The sequence below is a fragment of the Odontesthes bonariensis genome, chromosome 1, assembly GCF_027942865.1.
Source record: "Odontesthes bonariensis isolate fOdoBon6 chromosome 1, fOdoBon6.hap1, whole genome shotgun sequence".
Classification (NCBI taxonomy): Eukaryota; Metazoa; Chordata; class Actinopteri; order Atheriniformes; family Atherinopsidae; genus Odontesthes; species Odontesthes bonariensis.
In genome coordinates, this window is record NC_134506.1 from 30,054,591 (window position 1) to 30,069,935 (window position 15,345).

At 39.8% G+C, this 15,345-nt stretch overlaps 2 protein-coding genes across 2 annotated transcripts; both read right to left on the reverse strand.

The window, feature by feature from the left end:
* Positions 1 to 336: 336 nt before the first annotated feature.
* nmbb (neuromedin Bb) lies at positions 337 to 1,331 on the reverse strand. Its single transcript, XM_075471753.1, has 3 exons — positions 1,100 to 1,331; positions 721 to 908; positions 337 to 623 (listed from the first exon to the last, which is right to left on the reverse strand). The coding sequence occupies exons 1-3, from the start codon at positions 1,263 to 1,265 to the stop codon at positions 570 to 572; spliced, it is 408 nt and encodes a 135-aa protein (XP_075327868.1). The 5' UTR covers positions 1,266 to 1,331; the 3' UTR covers positions 337 to 569.
* Positions 1,332 to 3,444: 2,113 nt separating this feature from the next.
* On the reverse strand, positions 3,445 to 8,805 carry sec11a (SEC11 homolog A, signal peptidase complex subunit). The gene is made up of 6 exons (XM_075463801.1): positions 8,628 to 8,805; positions 8,107 to 8,216; positions 6,501 to 6,650; positions 6,207 to 6,326; positions 4,231 to 4,288; positions 3,445 to 4,141 (listed from the first exon to the last, which is right to left on the reverse strand). The coding sequence occupies exons 1-6, from the start codon at positions 8,676 to 8,678 to the stop codon at positions 4,091 to 4,093; spliced, it is 540 nt and encodes a 179-aa protein (XP_075319916.1). The 5' UTR covers positions 8,679 to 8,805; the 3' UTR covers positions 3,445 to 4,090.
* Positions 8,806 to 15,345: the final 6,540 nt, after the last annotated feature.

The following is a 15,345-nucleotide window of genomic DNA, read 5'->3' on the forward strand; positions in this document are numbered from 1 at the left end:
ACATATTGCCTCTGGGATATAATTGCATAAAGTGTCTTTATTTCAGACCCTTAGCAACCTATGCGCTGTTGCTGTGATCCTTTATCCCACAAGAGAAACAAACTGGTGATTTAAACTTTCACTTTAGGAGCGTCCAGACATACGCAGTTTTAGTAAAGTTTTCTGGGTATTCCCCAGTGTCATTCAAAGACATTTAGTGATCAGAAGAACCCCACAGCTGAAGCCTGCAGGGCCTGTACTTCTGGTTGCAGTATGGGATAAAGTGTCAATAAAACAACATAACTGTGAGGGTGATGACATATCACATCAGTCAACACATTGCAAATTATCATTTTTATTCAATACAAATAGCTTAACTTAAGGAACAATAACACCATGTGCAATATACATAAGAATGAATTGGAAAAAAGCAGTGGCCTATTGCAAATGGAACATTAGTTATGACAGCTGCAGTAATACACTCGTGATAAACAGGAATCTAAAGTGTATCTGATCTTATCTTTATTTTAACCCATGAGGCCTGGTGACCTCAAACCCTTGTCCATGCGAGCCAGTTTTCATCCTCCGCGTCACTTTCTGTTTTGGATGTAGTTTTCTAAAATCTTCATCAACAAGTCCGCCTCCTGAAACAGATGAGTGGATGAAATTCAACCAACAATAAAAAAATGATAATTTCTGAAAAACTGTGTCAAATTTGTTTTGGGAAAACGTGGTTTTCACCTGATTTTTCGAGCGTCTCTGTTGTGTGTCCGCCTGCGTTTGCAAGGCTTCACGAAGAAACTCTTGGAAAAGCTCCCCGAGCGCTATCTGCTCCGCGGGAAGGCTGACTTCCAGCGCATCGACAGCCTGCTCTTCAGGTGAGGGCAGCAGAGGGGAATCCATCACACTCTTCTTACCCATGAAATGTCCTGCCAAACCAAAGCAAACGCTAATGAAGTCTGACTTATTTCAAGATGGGTGAAAAATGGACAAAAAGCTTATACGGACATGGCAATCCAAATGCGACACGGTTAGAATTAACCTGAGAACATGCTGATAAAGTTTAAAATATATATATTAAAAGATCGACCGAGAAACACAGAAACTAACTGTTTCTTACCTGTAGCCCAAAGATTGCCTCTTGGATTCACCTTGATTTTTGCAACTTTATTCCTGAGCTCAGTCAAGTCGAAACTAACTGCAGCGCTCAAAGACACGAAAGAAAACAAGACAAGGTATGTGAATACGCCAAAAAGGCAAATATTACTCAATGTGAGTCCTCTCATCTCTGCGCGAGGTGACGAGCTGTTCTGCAGGGCGCAAATTTCCAAGTGTCTCCGGTGAGTGTTGGGTTGCTCAGACGCATCCTACTTTTATAGGCTCTCCTGACAGGGATGGGCTCCGATCATGCAGCGTTTGTTATTCAGTCAGCCTGCTACGTAAATTGGGATCAAATCAGTTGACTCAGTTCTGGTGGACCGCGTATGGCTGTGCGTAATGTAAGTTCCAAACAAGAGTTCGCCCCCCCAGAAAACGGGTTTCTCAATAAGATAACTATTAATAGACAACTGTGTAATAGTTGGTTGCTGGTTGATGAGGTAATTGAATTAACCGATCAGGACCAAACTGATTTTAAAAGTTATCGGATAAGATGTAAGTAAATCTGAATTCATTAAGGAAAAACAGCCCCCAATCGTGATTCATACTAAAGTTTTTATTAAACCAAATGCCACAACATGTCATTTGTAAAAACTTCCCAAACAGCCAAACCTAATGAAATTCATGGTAAACACAAGAAACTTGTGCTAAAGGAAAAAAAAGAATGGACCAGACTCAGTGCATAATTCCCTATAATCCCTAAATAGATCAGTGAGCAATGCTGACCAACATGTCATTGGAGTCATCAGGTGGGAACCTCCTTTCATCAGTGTTTCGTCTAGTTGGGCCCACGACACCTCCAGGAGGCTAGACAATGACCACTGGCGTCCCAGAGTCACCCCCCTAATGCCAGCCAACACTGCCCCTCACACCACAACAACCATCTTTTACAGCCACAAGCTACCTCAGCCTCTCACCAACTGCACACCAGTCAGAGCGGGGTGGGGATGCAAACCCTGGTTTGGGTAGGGGGTAATGAAAATATAGAGGGTGCCAGAGGTGGAGGCAAGACAAGACACACTAGCAGATTCAGCAGACAAACTCACCTATACAGTCCTATAATCACTAAAAATGCGTTGTGCACTAATGGCGTAAATCGTATGGTTAGACCCACGGAATGGCACAGAGGGAACACTCCTCTGGGGAGCACTAATTTCCGGGTCAGGTTCCTCCACCTCTCCCACCTCCTGCTTCCAGGGCCACGTTTGGTCCCTTACAACGAGCACTATGACATTTGGCCAGTTGCAGCATGCTACTGTGATCATCAACAGTTCTCCGACGACAGGAGAACCTGCTGATTCTCACTGCTAATTTAGAGCTGATAAGACAGATGGCCTCTTCGTCACTTCAGGGTGCTAAAGTTGGAGGTATCGTGAAAGAGCTGCTGTTTCTGTCTTGCTCTTTTAACAACCTTTGACATTAACACACATATTGAGATTTCATACATTCTGCACAGTTGAATGTCAGTCTAATTAGAAGACAGCCTGAACATCACAGCATCACACTCCCCATGCTCATAGGTTGACTGAACTGGGCTGCACCAATTGCCCCTGAAATTAGTGGATATTTGCATCCCAGGTTCAAAACAACTGATTGATAGATCTAAGAGTAAAACTAATCATATAGGTGTACCCATGATACAATTGCTTGAGATTAATGGTGCTGCTTTGGTCTCTCAGTCCACCACAGACACAAATGTGGATTCAAACGTCCTATAATGAGGCTGCTTTGTGCTTTGCAGTTGAATTTCCATTAAAGTTTTCTCAAATTGTGACTACTAAACATAATTGTGTAGCTGTTAGTACATTTATGGTCTTTTGAGGACAGACTGAAAAAAACCCACCACCACCTTTCCTGCATCATGGATAGGATCTTTCAGGTCGAACAAAGACTGAAACAAGCGCAATCAATCATAAAGTTCAAGTACCTGAATAGAATTTCAAATGGATCCATATTAAGATTATATGTCGATCAATACCATACTGATTACATGATGGCGATAGACGGCCGTGACCGAATTTTCCTTGATTGCACTTAAACTGAAGTGTGCTCCTGTAATAATACAGAGAACAGCAACAAGATTAATGCTGAAAGCATGTTTCACATTTGAAAAGCAAAATATCCGTGCCTGACCACGGTGGAATTTACACAAAAATGTCCAGGCTAATATCCCCTCACCCTATTCAATTTGCCCCAAAATGTGTGGGTGGCAAATTATTTCTGGCACAGCTCACTCTTAACTTAACAGCGCACGGTGGTGCTGCAATACTTTGGAGAATTATGAATGAAAACAGTTAAACACGTATGTGAAATATTCATCATCTTGCTCGTTTTAATAATTCTTTTACTGTGTGAAGACAGTACATGTATTAAATAGCCAAAAGCGCTTTGAAATATTCATCTATACAAGGGTATAGAAGCAACAAATAGAAAAACTCCTTCTCCGCGCTTAGGCTCTTTGAAAAAAAAAAAAAAACAATATTTTTCAATCACTTAAACCAATAGTAAACAAAAGAAATTGTTCTGTTGAATGGGGGCCAAAACAAAATGAAGCAAAAAGTTAAAATGATACGTAGTGAGTGGTAACCAGATTTAATATTTAATATTCATATTCAGTTTTCATAAAATACTTCACATCTTTATCAAAGACAATGATTCAACAGGAAATTAACAAGACTTAGTTTATCTCTAAGAATGCAGTTTCACATTCTGGAGATTACAAATAAAGGTCGACTTCAAACTAAATCAAACCTAGTTCCCTCACAAAAATATTTTTAAAGCTTGGGTTTTCTCAAACATAAACACCCTATCCACATTTCTACAAAATGTCAGAAGAAATGGTACAAAAAAGCCAGTTGTGTTTGACAAAGTCTAACGTAATTCTGTTTCGAAAGGCATGACTGAGGTTTCCTGGACGTGGTTCATCCTTCTTTAGCGCCTGAGCGTGGATGCCTCACTCCCGATGGACCAACACAAAGAGACCCAGCATGAAGAGCACGGCATACTGTAAGACGCAAACGGAATGAAAGGGTTAGAATTAAAACTGAACAAATCTTTTTAGTTGGGACTAATCAATGAGAACGACCAACTTACTTTGAATTTGGGGTAGTCATTCATGAGAATGGTGACGATTCCAATATATGGCACAAAACTGGAGAGGACAAAAATGCAAAATGGTCAGATAAACTTTTTGCTGAGCAACACAGACTATCCACAAATCCAGTCTTTTAACTAGTGCAATACACCTTATAGGACTCAGAAACAAAAGTGGGAAAGCTTGTAAACGTGACATTTAGGGGTATGCTATACCTACAGTGGCTTAACATAAGCGACACATCATCTGTATTATAGTTCTTTAAAGATAGAGCAGGGCTGTCAACAGAGAGCTTGTTTAGATCGCAAGAACTTTGCTATTTTGTGTTTCCTCCTATGTTTATTCTAATATTAGTAGAGTTTGTTGAGAGTGAAAACCACAAAGGAAAATCAGGGGAAACAAATAAAAACAACAAAACACATACATAGCAAATCTTCTTACTTTAGAAAGTTAAGTAATTCATTTATAAACAATATCTCTTAAAGAAGAATTTTTGTTTGTTTTCAGCATGATGGATTTCACTTTGATGCGGTGGAGGGTGCACAGTCATTTTGCACTTCTGTTGTAGAGTTTTGGGGAAAAGAGCAAATATACAAAACCTTGTTAATCGGGTCCACCTCAATTATCATTTTAGCAACTTTAACATTAGTCCTAGGACACATGCCAGGTGACCCAAGCACTAACATATCCATTGGACAGTTATCCCTCTGAGCATTTAGCAGAGCTGCCAGAATAAGAACTCTGTGCTCTTATAGTTTTACATAGGATCTGTTAATAGATTCTAGCGATACTCCAGAAAACAAACTGCTTCAAAAGCATGTTGGTAAATTTCAGCCATCTTCGAGAGGCACAATGAAAACATTTTCATATGTAGCCTTTCTTTGGCTAATATCTAGATTTTTTTTAGTATTTTTAGAGTGGTGACATCAAGTCATCACTTAAGGATATGCCTACACCACGCTCAAGACAATCCAGCCAATCCTTTTCATGTGTCGTTCCATGATGGTGGAATGACCTTATGAGCGCTACCAGAACAGGGGCGTCTCTGTCTATCTTCACTCTTGAAGACCCAGCTCTTCAGAGAGCATCTCCTACCCTAGCACTTACCCTGTACTTCCCTACCCCCTCTACTGCACTTCCTCCTTCTGTGCTCCCCTCTATGCCTGCACTCTATTTCTACACTGTCACCCCTGACAGAGTCTGACTAGTGGTTTCCTTCTATGTAGCTTATTATTAGCTTTGATGTTAGCTGCATTGTTATACCCTCATTTGTAAGTCGCTTTGGATATAAGCGTCTGCCACATGCATAAACATTGAGGCAAATAAGGCTTTAAAATCAAACAGTGTCATGAAAAATCCCCTTTTGCTCGCAACGTGTTGCGAGCAGACGTAGTTTTCTTATTTTGCGTGATGAAATGTAAATAGCAATAGCAATATATTTTATGTCTACATAGAGCAGTAAACCATTACAATGGAAACAGTTGAAATAATATAATAATTCCACCTGATGTTCTCTGTAAGTAATCCGGGAGAAAAACAAATTATAACTATAAACACACACCGCATGAATACATTATAAAAGTTTCTCATCTAGCATCAATCTGTCTCAAACAAAAGATGAACTAATGTCTGAAAGCCAGGACAAAAAAATCCTCCGGTAAGCCCATTTTGAAAAATGCTTTATGTCCAATGTATAAGAGGAATAGAAGTAAGTACAAAATGACAAATCTTGTCTGAACAGAATGAATTGAAACTGTGAAATGGTGACTTTCACATGCTCATTACTCCAACACATTCTATCCACTTAAACACTATTAAAAGGACAAAGCACAGGTGTAGCTGCAGGCGCCTAGAAAGCTTAGTTTAGAAAGTCTTAGGCTCGAATGGGTTATCCATACTGGAAAATGTATTTCAATGAAAAAGATTTTTAAGATACTGACACCATTAGCCATTTTTTAAAAACCAAAATGCTTACCCCCTTGCTCGCCCGACCACATCTTTTTTCTCCAGCCAGTGTTGGCCCTGCTTGTACAGTCCTCTGTCATCCACTGCGTTGTTGTCGCCTTTGGTCAAGAACTTAATGTCTCCATTTTCCCTGTGAACAAAACATCCGAATCAGACCACAAGGGACATCTTAGCTTTCTCCCAAGATAACTTTAGATGGCTTTACACAATAATGAAGGGCTAATTCAGGCTCAATAGAAAAGAATGGAACTCTAGCAGCAGGACAAATCACGAACAGCTACTTTAGTCAAATATGCATTCATACTTTTCGTGGATCTTTAGCACTCTGTGTACTATCGGGATCTCTCTGCCTTCTATCCTGAAGACAACAATCTCTCCGACTCTGATGGGATCCTCTACTCGGTTGGTCAGAAACAGGAGATCTCCTCTGTGGAATGCTGGTTCCATACTTCCACTGAAATTAAGAAGATTAGGGGGGAAAAAAATGATGGAGCAGAATATAGATTATTACCATCTACCTAACAGTGTCTGAACACGAGAGATCCATTCGATAAGTAATGTTCGCATTAACTGGAAATAAAATTGATATGCCCAAACAAAACAAAATACCAATTTCTGTGGAAAACACGTCACTAGGTGGCTAAACTTAAAAGTGTAACTTACAGGTTCTGCTATTCAAGTGAAGTAATTAATGTTGTTTGAAGAGTTTCCAATCAATTTAATGTGTTTTATGACAATAATTGCAGAAATCCAAAAGAAAAAGTAGCCTTTCTGAGCAGTGCCCACCGTAGAAGCCAGAATCGTATGAGATCGTTAGCAGGTATATATATATGGTCACTCTATGCAGCTGTTTCTACCGTACATCTCCACTGGCTTCAGGTTGCCAGAACAGCTTCAGGTTGTACAACACAGAGACCAATGGTGATACAATACAGCGTGACGTAGAAGGGAGCGAGGCACTTTTAAGTCTTTTTTTCTAAATCAATAGTTAATTTTCTTAAGTTATCAAGAAAATTTATTTCTGGCTTGATTTACGCTCCACATCTCGCACTGACGTCACTAGCAGGCATCATAGCCTCACTTTGTTACACAGCATGTAATATGGCTAATAAGCTTCCAGCTGATCCTTCCGCATTAGGTTCTGTTTTGTATCCTGTTTAATGCTCCGGTAGTGAACAACCCCCTCTAGTTCTGTGTTGCTGTCATATGCAATGACAAACTTTTTAGTACCAACAATGCAACATTAGCAGACTTTAGCTGGTGTTGGTGACTTGACAAAGCAGCACACCAGCTCAGTTCTTCACTGGCTATCCTCACACCACAAACTAATTTATCTCTGATGAATGACATTTATACCATTGTTTGTCCTTTCCTGGTCTCTTTGATGCCCATCAGACTCTTAATAGCATCTTAATGCAGATTTTCTATCCCTTCAGCACTGAACTCCAGTGCAGATCCCAATTTCTTAATCTTAAACTTCTCCTTGCATGAGGGAGCTTGGCTGAGCTCCCTCATGCTACGTCACTGCCAAGTTGTTATTTTTTTTTCTTTTTCCCAAGTGTACAAACTCAAAGCAGCTCTTATAGTTACTTAAGTGTTTAAAGAGACGCATATAGGTTCTGACCACTGCTTCTTACACTTCTTACTACATCTAACCGAGTACAAATGTGACGTAATATTCATTGGTCAATGACTCTGCAGCTTCTTTAGAAAGTGTGTTGTGACACGCCGTCGGTTGTGACCTGTATAAATGAACAATGAAAACTCTGTTGTCGATGTTTTTACAGTTATCTGAGAGAATAAACTAGGTTAGGTTAGGGTCGTCAACTGAGCTCACACAAGGGCAAAGATGCTACATTTAAAATAGAACTATTGAAACCAAAATCACCAGACACATGTAACAAACGTACCTGAGAACAACAACAATGGGACTTTCACTGCCGGTGACTACCATCAGTCCTTTCCAGATCATCAGCGCAGAGGAAACAATCATACCAAAATTCAGCACCTGGTAATAGAGCTGGAAACGGGGAAAAAAGAAGGAAAGACACAGTTACTTTACATACGAGTCTTTAAGACATAAGAGACTGCATAAGTAGTAGTTCATTTCCAACACCGTCTGGCGTTATTTTCAGACGTTACACTAACGATGCTATGACAATAATGTGGTAAAACGAGGGATAAAGCTAGCTACACCGTAGTTTGAATTGTTTATACAACCTTTACCTATATTCTGTATGCTGCGGTGTAAAATAAACCATTCGAAAGACAAATGTGCATAAAAACATTTCACTTTGCAAGTCACTAACAACTGACACACGGCTTGCAACATTAAAAAGCGGTCGGCGGCTAGTTATGGTTAGCTCTGATGTACACTGCCATACAAAGAGGCATTCGTAACCTCGAAGGAAACTAATGCTCTGATACGTACCTGCCGCTTATTCATGCGGCGAACATCGTCAAGAAAGTCTAAGGATAACATTGTTGCAAATACTACAGGATAGAAAAAACACCCAAATTACATTCACACGTTTAAAGTAACGAGCATATGGATGCACGAACGAAAGGGGAAACTTGCATCCGAATCTTCCGGGTGCGCAAAACCGGAAGTCCCGCCCGCGTGTGAGCGCTGTGTTGAGGTGTCAGTTCAGGATACGAGAGCTCAGAACAGTAAGGGTTTCCAACCAAAAAAGGCTATTACGACAAGAGCCACGCCATTAGCTCTGTTTTTAAATGTACTAATGCTGGACGGAACACTCGGAAGGTTGTGTTATTCATGAAAGGAATAAAAGACAGTTATTTTGAGTTTACATTGACACTTAAACAGAGATAATTTCCCCCCACAAGTTACACTGTTCTCAAGTAACGGGACATTTGCTGTGTACTCATAAAATACATCTCTTATCTCGTTCAGTGTTGACTGAGAACTGCAACAGCTGCTGAATTGGAAAACATTAAATAAAGACAAGAGCAACATTCATCAGATTGGTTTCACAAAGGGAAAAAAGGACACAGAGAGTAGCCTACATAGAAAACAATTAAATATGGAACAACCCTTTTTAAATGCACATTAATTTTGAATTTGATTTCAGCAACATTAAAGTTTGGATATGCTCAACCACAGTGGGCAACTTATGTAATGCACTTTGGTGGAAGCATCTGCTGGCACATGGCAAAGCTAAACCAGTCTGTGAAAAACTGCATTGGCAACCAGTTGAACAACAGAAAAAAGAAAGAAAAAATATGGGCTGAGGTGAACTGGGAACCTCCTCTGTTGTCTAATGAATTGAAATGGTTCTTAAGCATGGACACTGAAACCTCTGGGCTGCAGAGAAGGGGGACCATACTGTTTGTTATCAGGACATAGACGTCGGAACTAGGGATGCTGCTAAATTTGTCTGACTTACATTTATCTCTTTCATATAATTAGGTATCAAGTTCAAGTATCTCGGGGTCTTGTTCACGAGTGAGGGACGAATATAGCAGGAGACTGACAGACGGATCGGTGCGGCGTCTGCAGTGATGCGGGCTCTGCACCGGCCCGTCATGGTGAAGAAGGAGCTGAGCCAGAAGGCGAAGCTCTCGATTTACCGGTCAATCTATGTTCCTACCCTCACCTATGGTCACGACCTGTGGGTAGTGACCGAAAGAACGAGATCGCGAATACCGAAATGAGTTTCCTCCGCAGGGTGTCTGGGCTCTCCCTAGAGATAGGGTGAGAAGCTCGGTCATCCGGGAGGGGCCTCGGAGTAGAACCGCTGCTCCTCCGCATCGAGAGGAGTCTGATGAGGTGGCTCGGGCATCTGGTTAGGATGCCTCCTGGACGCCTCCCTGGTGAGGTGTTCCGGGCCCGTCCCACTGGGAGGAGGCCCCGGGGAAGACCCAGGACACGTTGGAGAGACCATGTCTCTCGGCTGGCCTGGGAATGCCTCGGGGTCCCCCCAGAAGAGCTGGAGGAAGTGGCCGGGGACAGGGACGTCTGGGTTTCTCTGCTCAAGCTGCTGCCCCCGCGACCCGACCCCGGAGAAGCGGAAGATAATGGATGGATGGATGGATGTAATTAATGCATAGATCTATGCTTTTGATGTGAGATGCAGCCTGCCTGAATATATAGAGTAGCCCAGGGCGAAAGCAGGCAGTTCTTGAGGTGGCTCAGGGGAAACGAGTGGATGTGGGTTCCCCGGAACTGAGCCCACTTTCCACAAGAGCGGCTAAGCCATGAGCTGGACATGTGTGTAGGGGACGAGAAGTTAGCACCATCCAGGATGTTGTGTCCGTCCTGCAAACCTTGCAGCCCCAAACCCGCTCCATGCTGTCAGAAGTGGAGAAGCTCATTAAGCTCTGTCTGGCTCTCCCTATATCTGTCGCGGCATCCGCGACCTCTTTCTCAGCCTTGCGCAGGCTGAAAAGGCTGCGCAACACCATGACGCAGGAGAGACTAACACATTTGGCCGTTATGAACGCTCACAGTGACCTTATGGATGAAAGCGATGTCTCGACCCTGCTTAAAATTTTCATCAGTAGGTCAACTGAGAGAAGGTCCACTTTTGGAAATGCATGAAAGCCCTGAGCAATTTTCTTAACAATAAAGATACCGTGTTCATCCATTCTAGTTCTCTAATGTCAGGACACAGTTCTAAAAGCAGCATTCCTGATGTTTTAGGGTTGAATTAATCAATTAAATGTATCATTCTCGCTGAAAAACATATAAAAGGTTTTGGAGTTTTGTGAGTGAATGTTCAGCCTCTTCTATAACAACATGGATGAGTGAAGGCTTAATCATTCAAAATAAAAACAACAGTACCAAACAGTACTACTGTATTAAAAATAAAACAGGTTAAGTCAAGCGTATAATGAATGATATATTGTGAGAGAGTGAGCCATAAACCAAACAACTACGAATAAAAACAAGACTTAATCATTCATGACAAATTAATGGCTGTCTTTAAAACGGGTAAACTTTACTCTGCAAATAAGCAGAGCGTTAAAAGGGAATAAAGGTTAGTTTACTTTCCGCTACTACCTTAATTAACGATTCTCTTAACCAACACTGCAACAACTTAGCAAAAAACAATTTTGGCCACCCGCTATTAACTGCTCTCCACTCTCATACACTATATATTTAATTTCCTTGAGAGCGTCTGTATGACTGTGTAAACAATAACATGATTAAAGACCACACACCTGTAACCACGAGTCCAGTCTAGCTGTTGACTCAGTCCTGTGGAACTGGTGAGTAACACATAAGTCACGTGTCATCTGAACATTATTAAGCAGTCAGGTTTTATGATGGCATTTCCATGACCCACCTCCTATATTCTCAAAAGTTTATCTTCATTTCATAAGAGGCTTTTGTTTTTCTGACCATTGTTCTCCCACAGTGTGTTTCAGGAACATTTTTCGGTTTTCTTTTGACACAGTTTCGGCAGGAACACCCATTTACAAAAAATAAATAAAATTTATTGGATAAGCAGTATTCAAGTAATTGAACATTACTTGTATACTGCTTATTAGACATTACTTGTAACGATTTGAAAAAAAATCTTGAAGTGCTTATCTGTCCTCTGAGTGTGAATGCAGATGATCGTGTTTCCAAGCCAATGTTTTCAGTTAATCAACTCTTACATTTTTGTTGTATCAATTACAAAAAAAATGTATGTCGACATGTGCTCTTGCCACCAAATCTTTAATTTGTATATGTATGGACATCCAAGCTAAGGAAAGCAGCCGCTGTCATTGTAACTGACATTGCAGAGTTAAGATATTTGTTCATTCATTATGGATTTCTTCTCCCCTTTTTTTGATCAGAAGATCCCTTAAAGATTATTGGGTTTTAAGAGCACTACTACGTAACATTTTATCCTAAACAATTATTAGACAGGGACTTTTTGACTTTATCTCTTTATTACAAGCATTACAAATATAACATATAATCTAATTTGATATATTATCAATCAAAGTCCTATTTGTATAATGAAATCTACTGTCATTTTTGTCGAGAAAATCATGCTTATTTAAGGTTTGGTGAATCAAATCACATTAATCCTAAACAAATGCAGCACAAATTAAATGAAAATGAAATGCTTTGATTCCAATAATGTCGATTCACACATTGTGTGTCACAAATATACTCGTTGCACTTGATGCTTGTATATATATTGGAAGGCCATTTAGGATCCTCCACACTCGTGCATATGTAAGTGTGTAACTGTATCATTGTGATATCTTGAATTATTGTGTGTGCTGTCCACAGAGAAGCTTGAATATGATTTCTGAGTTTGAAGAAAAAAATATATATTTGTTTCTTGTTCTAACCTTCAAATCCCATGTTTTTTTACCCTCAGGGGCAGTTAACATGAAAATCACATATGTTATATATTTTATCGGGGTTCACACAGTGTGCACTCTTTAAAAATGTGTGTTTTTTTAAATTTTGTTTTATTTCACCCCCTTACTCTTCACAGAAATTGAGCTAAAACCAGAGACTCAGCTGTAGTAAAATTGGGCATAATGACCTGACACAAGATTTAACATCTGCTGCAGTCAAAAACAAGCAGTTTCTCTTATATGTTCACTACCTAAAGATCAACTTATAACTCTGTTCTGTATCATAGTTCATGTTTCCACATCAGCATAAACAGACAAAGGAGATTGTAAGTGTGATATGCAGAATTGAGTCTTTGAATTGAGACTTTACATCCCTTGTTCCAGCTTGAATTGGTTCTTTCATCAATTTAAAAGTCCATGTATGACGATGAGGACGCTGTGGAGGCTATGTGCCCTTTAGGCTTGTTACTGCAGCCCTTCCTTCTGTGAGCAAAAAGCAGCGGTTGTGAATTGATACCTTGTGCTCCTCTGTATTAAAGACTCATCATACCAGGGCTGTTGAGTGATGGGAAAACCACTATAAGGGTCATCTATTGACACCATTTAGAGGCCGTGCTCGTCCTCATGAATACCTGTACTACTCCCAAATATTGAGTGATAGCCATGGTATGTTTTTCTAAATATAACAGATAGCCAAAACCCTCAAGAGAAGGCTGTGCTTTAGGCAAGATAAGTTGCCTTGTACAAATTTTTTCTTATTTTTATTTTATTTTGCACAACATTGTTTACAGCTGAGAATTTATTTTGAATCATCGTCCCTTTTTGTCCTCTGTAGTATACAGTATATATACAGCAATGATTATATTCACATTTAGCCTTTATATCCCCCTGTTAGAGAAAATGACGTGAGATATGTATCAGAATGTCATTATTTCACAGTCAGCTGGGATATGGTAGAATAATATAGAACTGACAGTCAACTTAGCAATGGCACAGAGAACGGTGGCAACGCGCGACTTTTGGAGGAGTGGAGATAAAAGTTTTTTCAAATGCCAGCTTGTCTGTGGCATTTAGGAACGTGTGATCTGTTTTCATAAAATCTGCTTTATTGGTCACAACCACAATGGCCTGCTGATTCTAATTGAGGTCAGTTAGGCACAACAATGTGAGGTCAGAACCACTGGTAGCCTTGAACATTGCACATCGCCCAGCATGTGTTTCTGCTTTTCCTCATTGCTTATGTTTGATGTAATCATATCTTAATATCTTACAGATTGTGTATCTTTATATTGAATAACTTTACATCCTGACATAACCATATGCAGCTCATACATATATATAGACACATTTTTTTTGTCTCTTGCAAGTACTATTTTTGAAATCCAAATTAAATGTGTTTCACATATTTTTACATGATGCCTCTTAATGAGCCAGAATGTGAGTTTGAATCCTGCAAATGGGTTTAATGTGCTAACGATTAGCATGCTAAGTGCAAGATATTCACATTAACTCAATATTATGTCTTATTAAATGTAATAAGAATGACTTTGTCCTGAATATACATGCAAAATTTCTTCTGCTGGGGACTAACAATTCTCTGATTTTTTCTCTGTCTTATCATGGGTATTAATGCTGTGTGATCTCGAGCACATTTCATCAGAGCTACTCATGAAGAGCTGTGCCAATACATATCCTTTGCCTGTAATTTCCCCACTTCACTCAAAATTTCTGTCTTTAATGTTTTACAGGAAACAGCTCAATGAAGGCTCGTCTCATTTGTGACGTTGCTCCACTAAGAAGTTTGTTATTTCCCAAAAATACTCTATGAAAAGGTTATATAAAGAGAGAGAGCACTTTTATGTAATTATTTCAATAATTCACTTTTTTTTGCTATTACAGAATACCATTGTGATTATTCATCAGTAGCCACTTTAAAACTGTTCACCCCCAAAGTTGAGTTATACTACATCAGCAGTTTTCAGCAGACATATATGTGACAAAGACACAGAAACTATCTCAGCAACACTCACTGATAAACATTCACCTCGGTGAGACAGTCTAGTCAAATATTGTTTGATTTTGCCAATTAACAAGCTTTTTATTACTTTTCTTGTTTCTTTTCAATAGCAGGATGATTCAACTAACAGTAGGTGGCAGGAGTGTTATGTTTCAAGATAGGTCTGGACTGCTTCATATTTCTTGCCACACCTCAGTTAAAAATCGAGAAAAGAGTGCAATCATATATTAAACAGATATCTGTCAGTATTGTACTGTAAGCTTAAGGTTTGCTCTCATTCTAACGCTGAGTAGTTTCTTGTTGTTCTATACTGCAGATGTGGAAAACTGTGTTATTTTCTTAATGTCTATTGTAGAGTTGCCTGCTTTTTATACAGCACATGCTCTTTTTTCCCTTGTATCTTAATTTATTCTAAAGCTGCCGTTACCTTGTAGCTTCAGACCAAAACTGTATTGACGACTTCCTGTGTATCCCTTTTGTCATATTGCCAACAGAGTACATGTGTTGCTATAGTCTTAAAGGTATATGGACCATGTAACAAAAGCATCAGCTTCTTCACATTAGGACATGTCATCTCTCTTCTGTTCACAGCTTTAAACCCTTTGATGCTCATGAACTTCATCAGAGGTGACACTCCACGCACTTCTTTGGATAGATATAGCTTTCCGACACTGTTCTCACATGTGTGTGAGGCCACCACTTACATAAGCGATGACTCACTAATGACTGGGAATCACAAATAATTTTCATGATGAAGTTACCCTTTTACCCAATAAACACACACAGGTTGTGCATGAACGACACT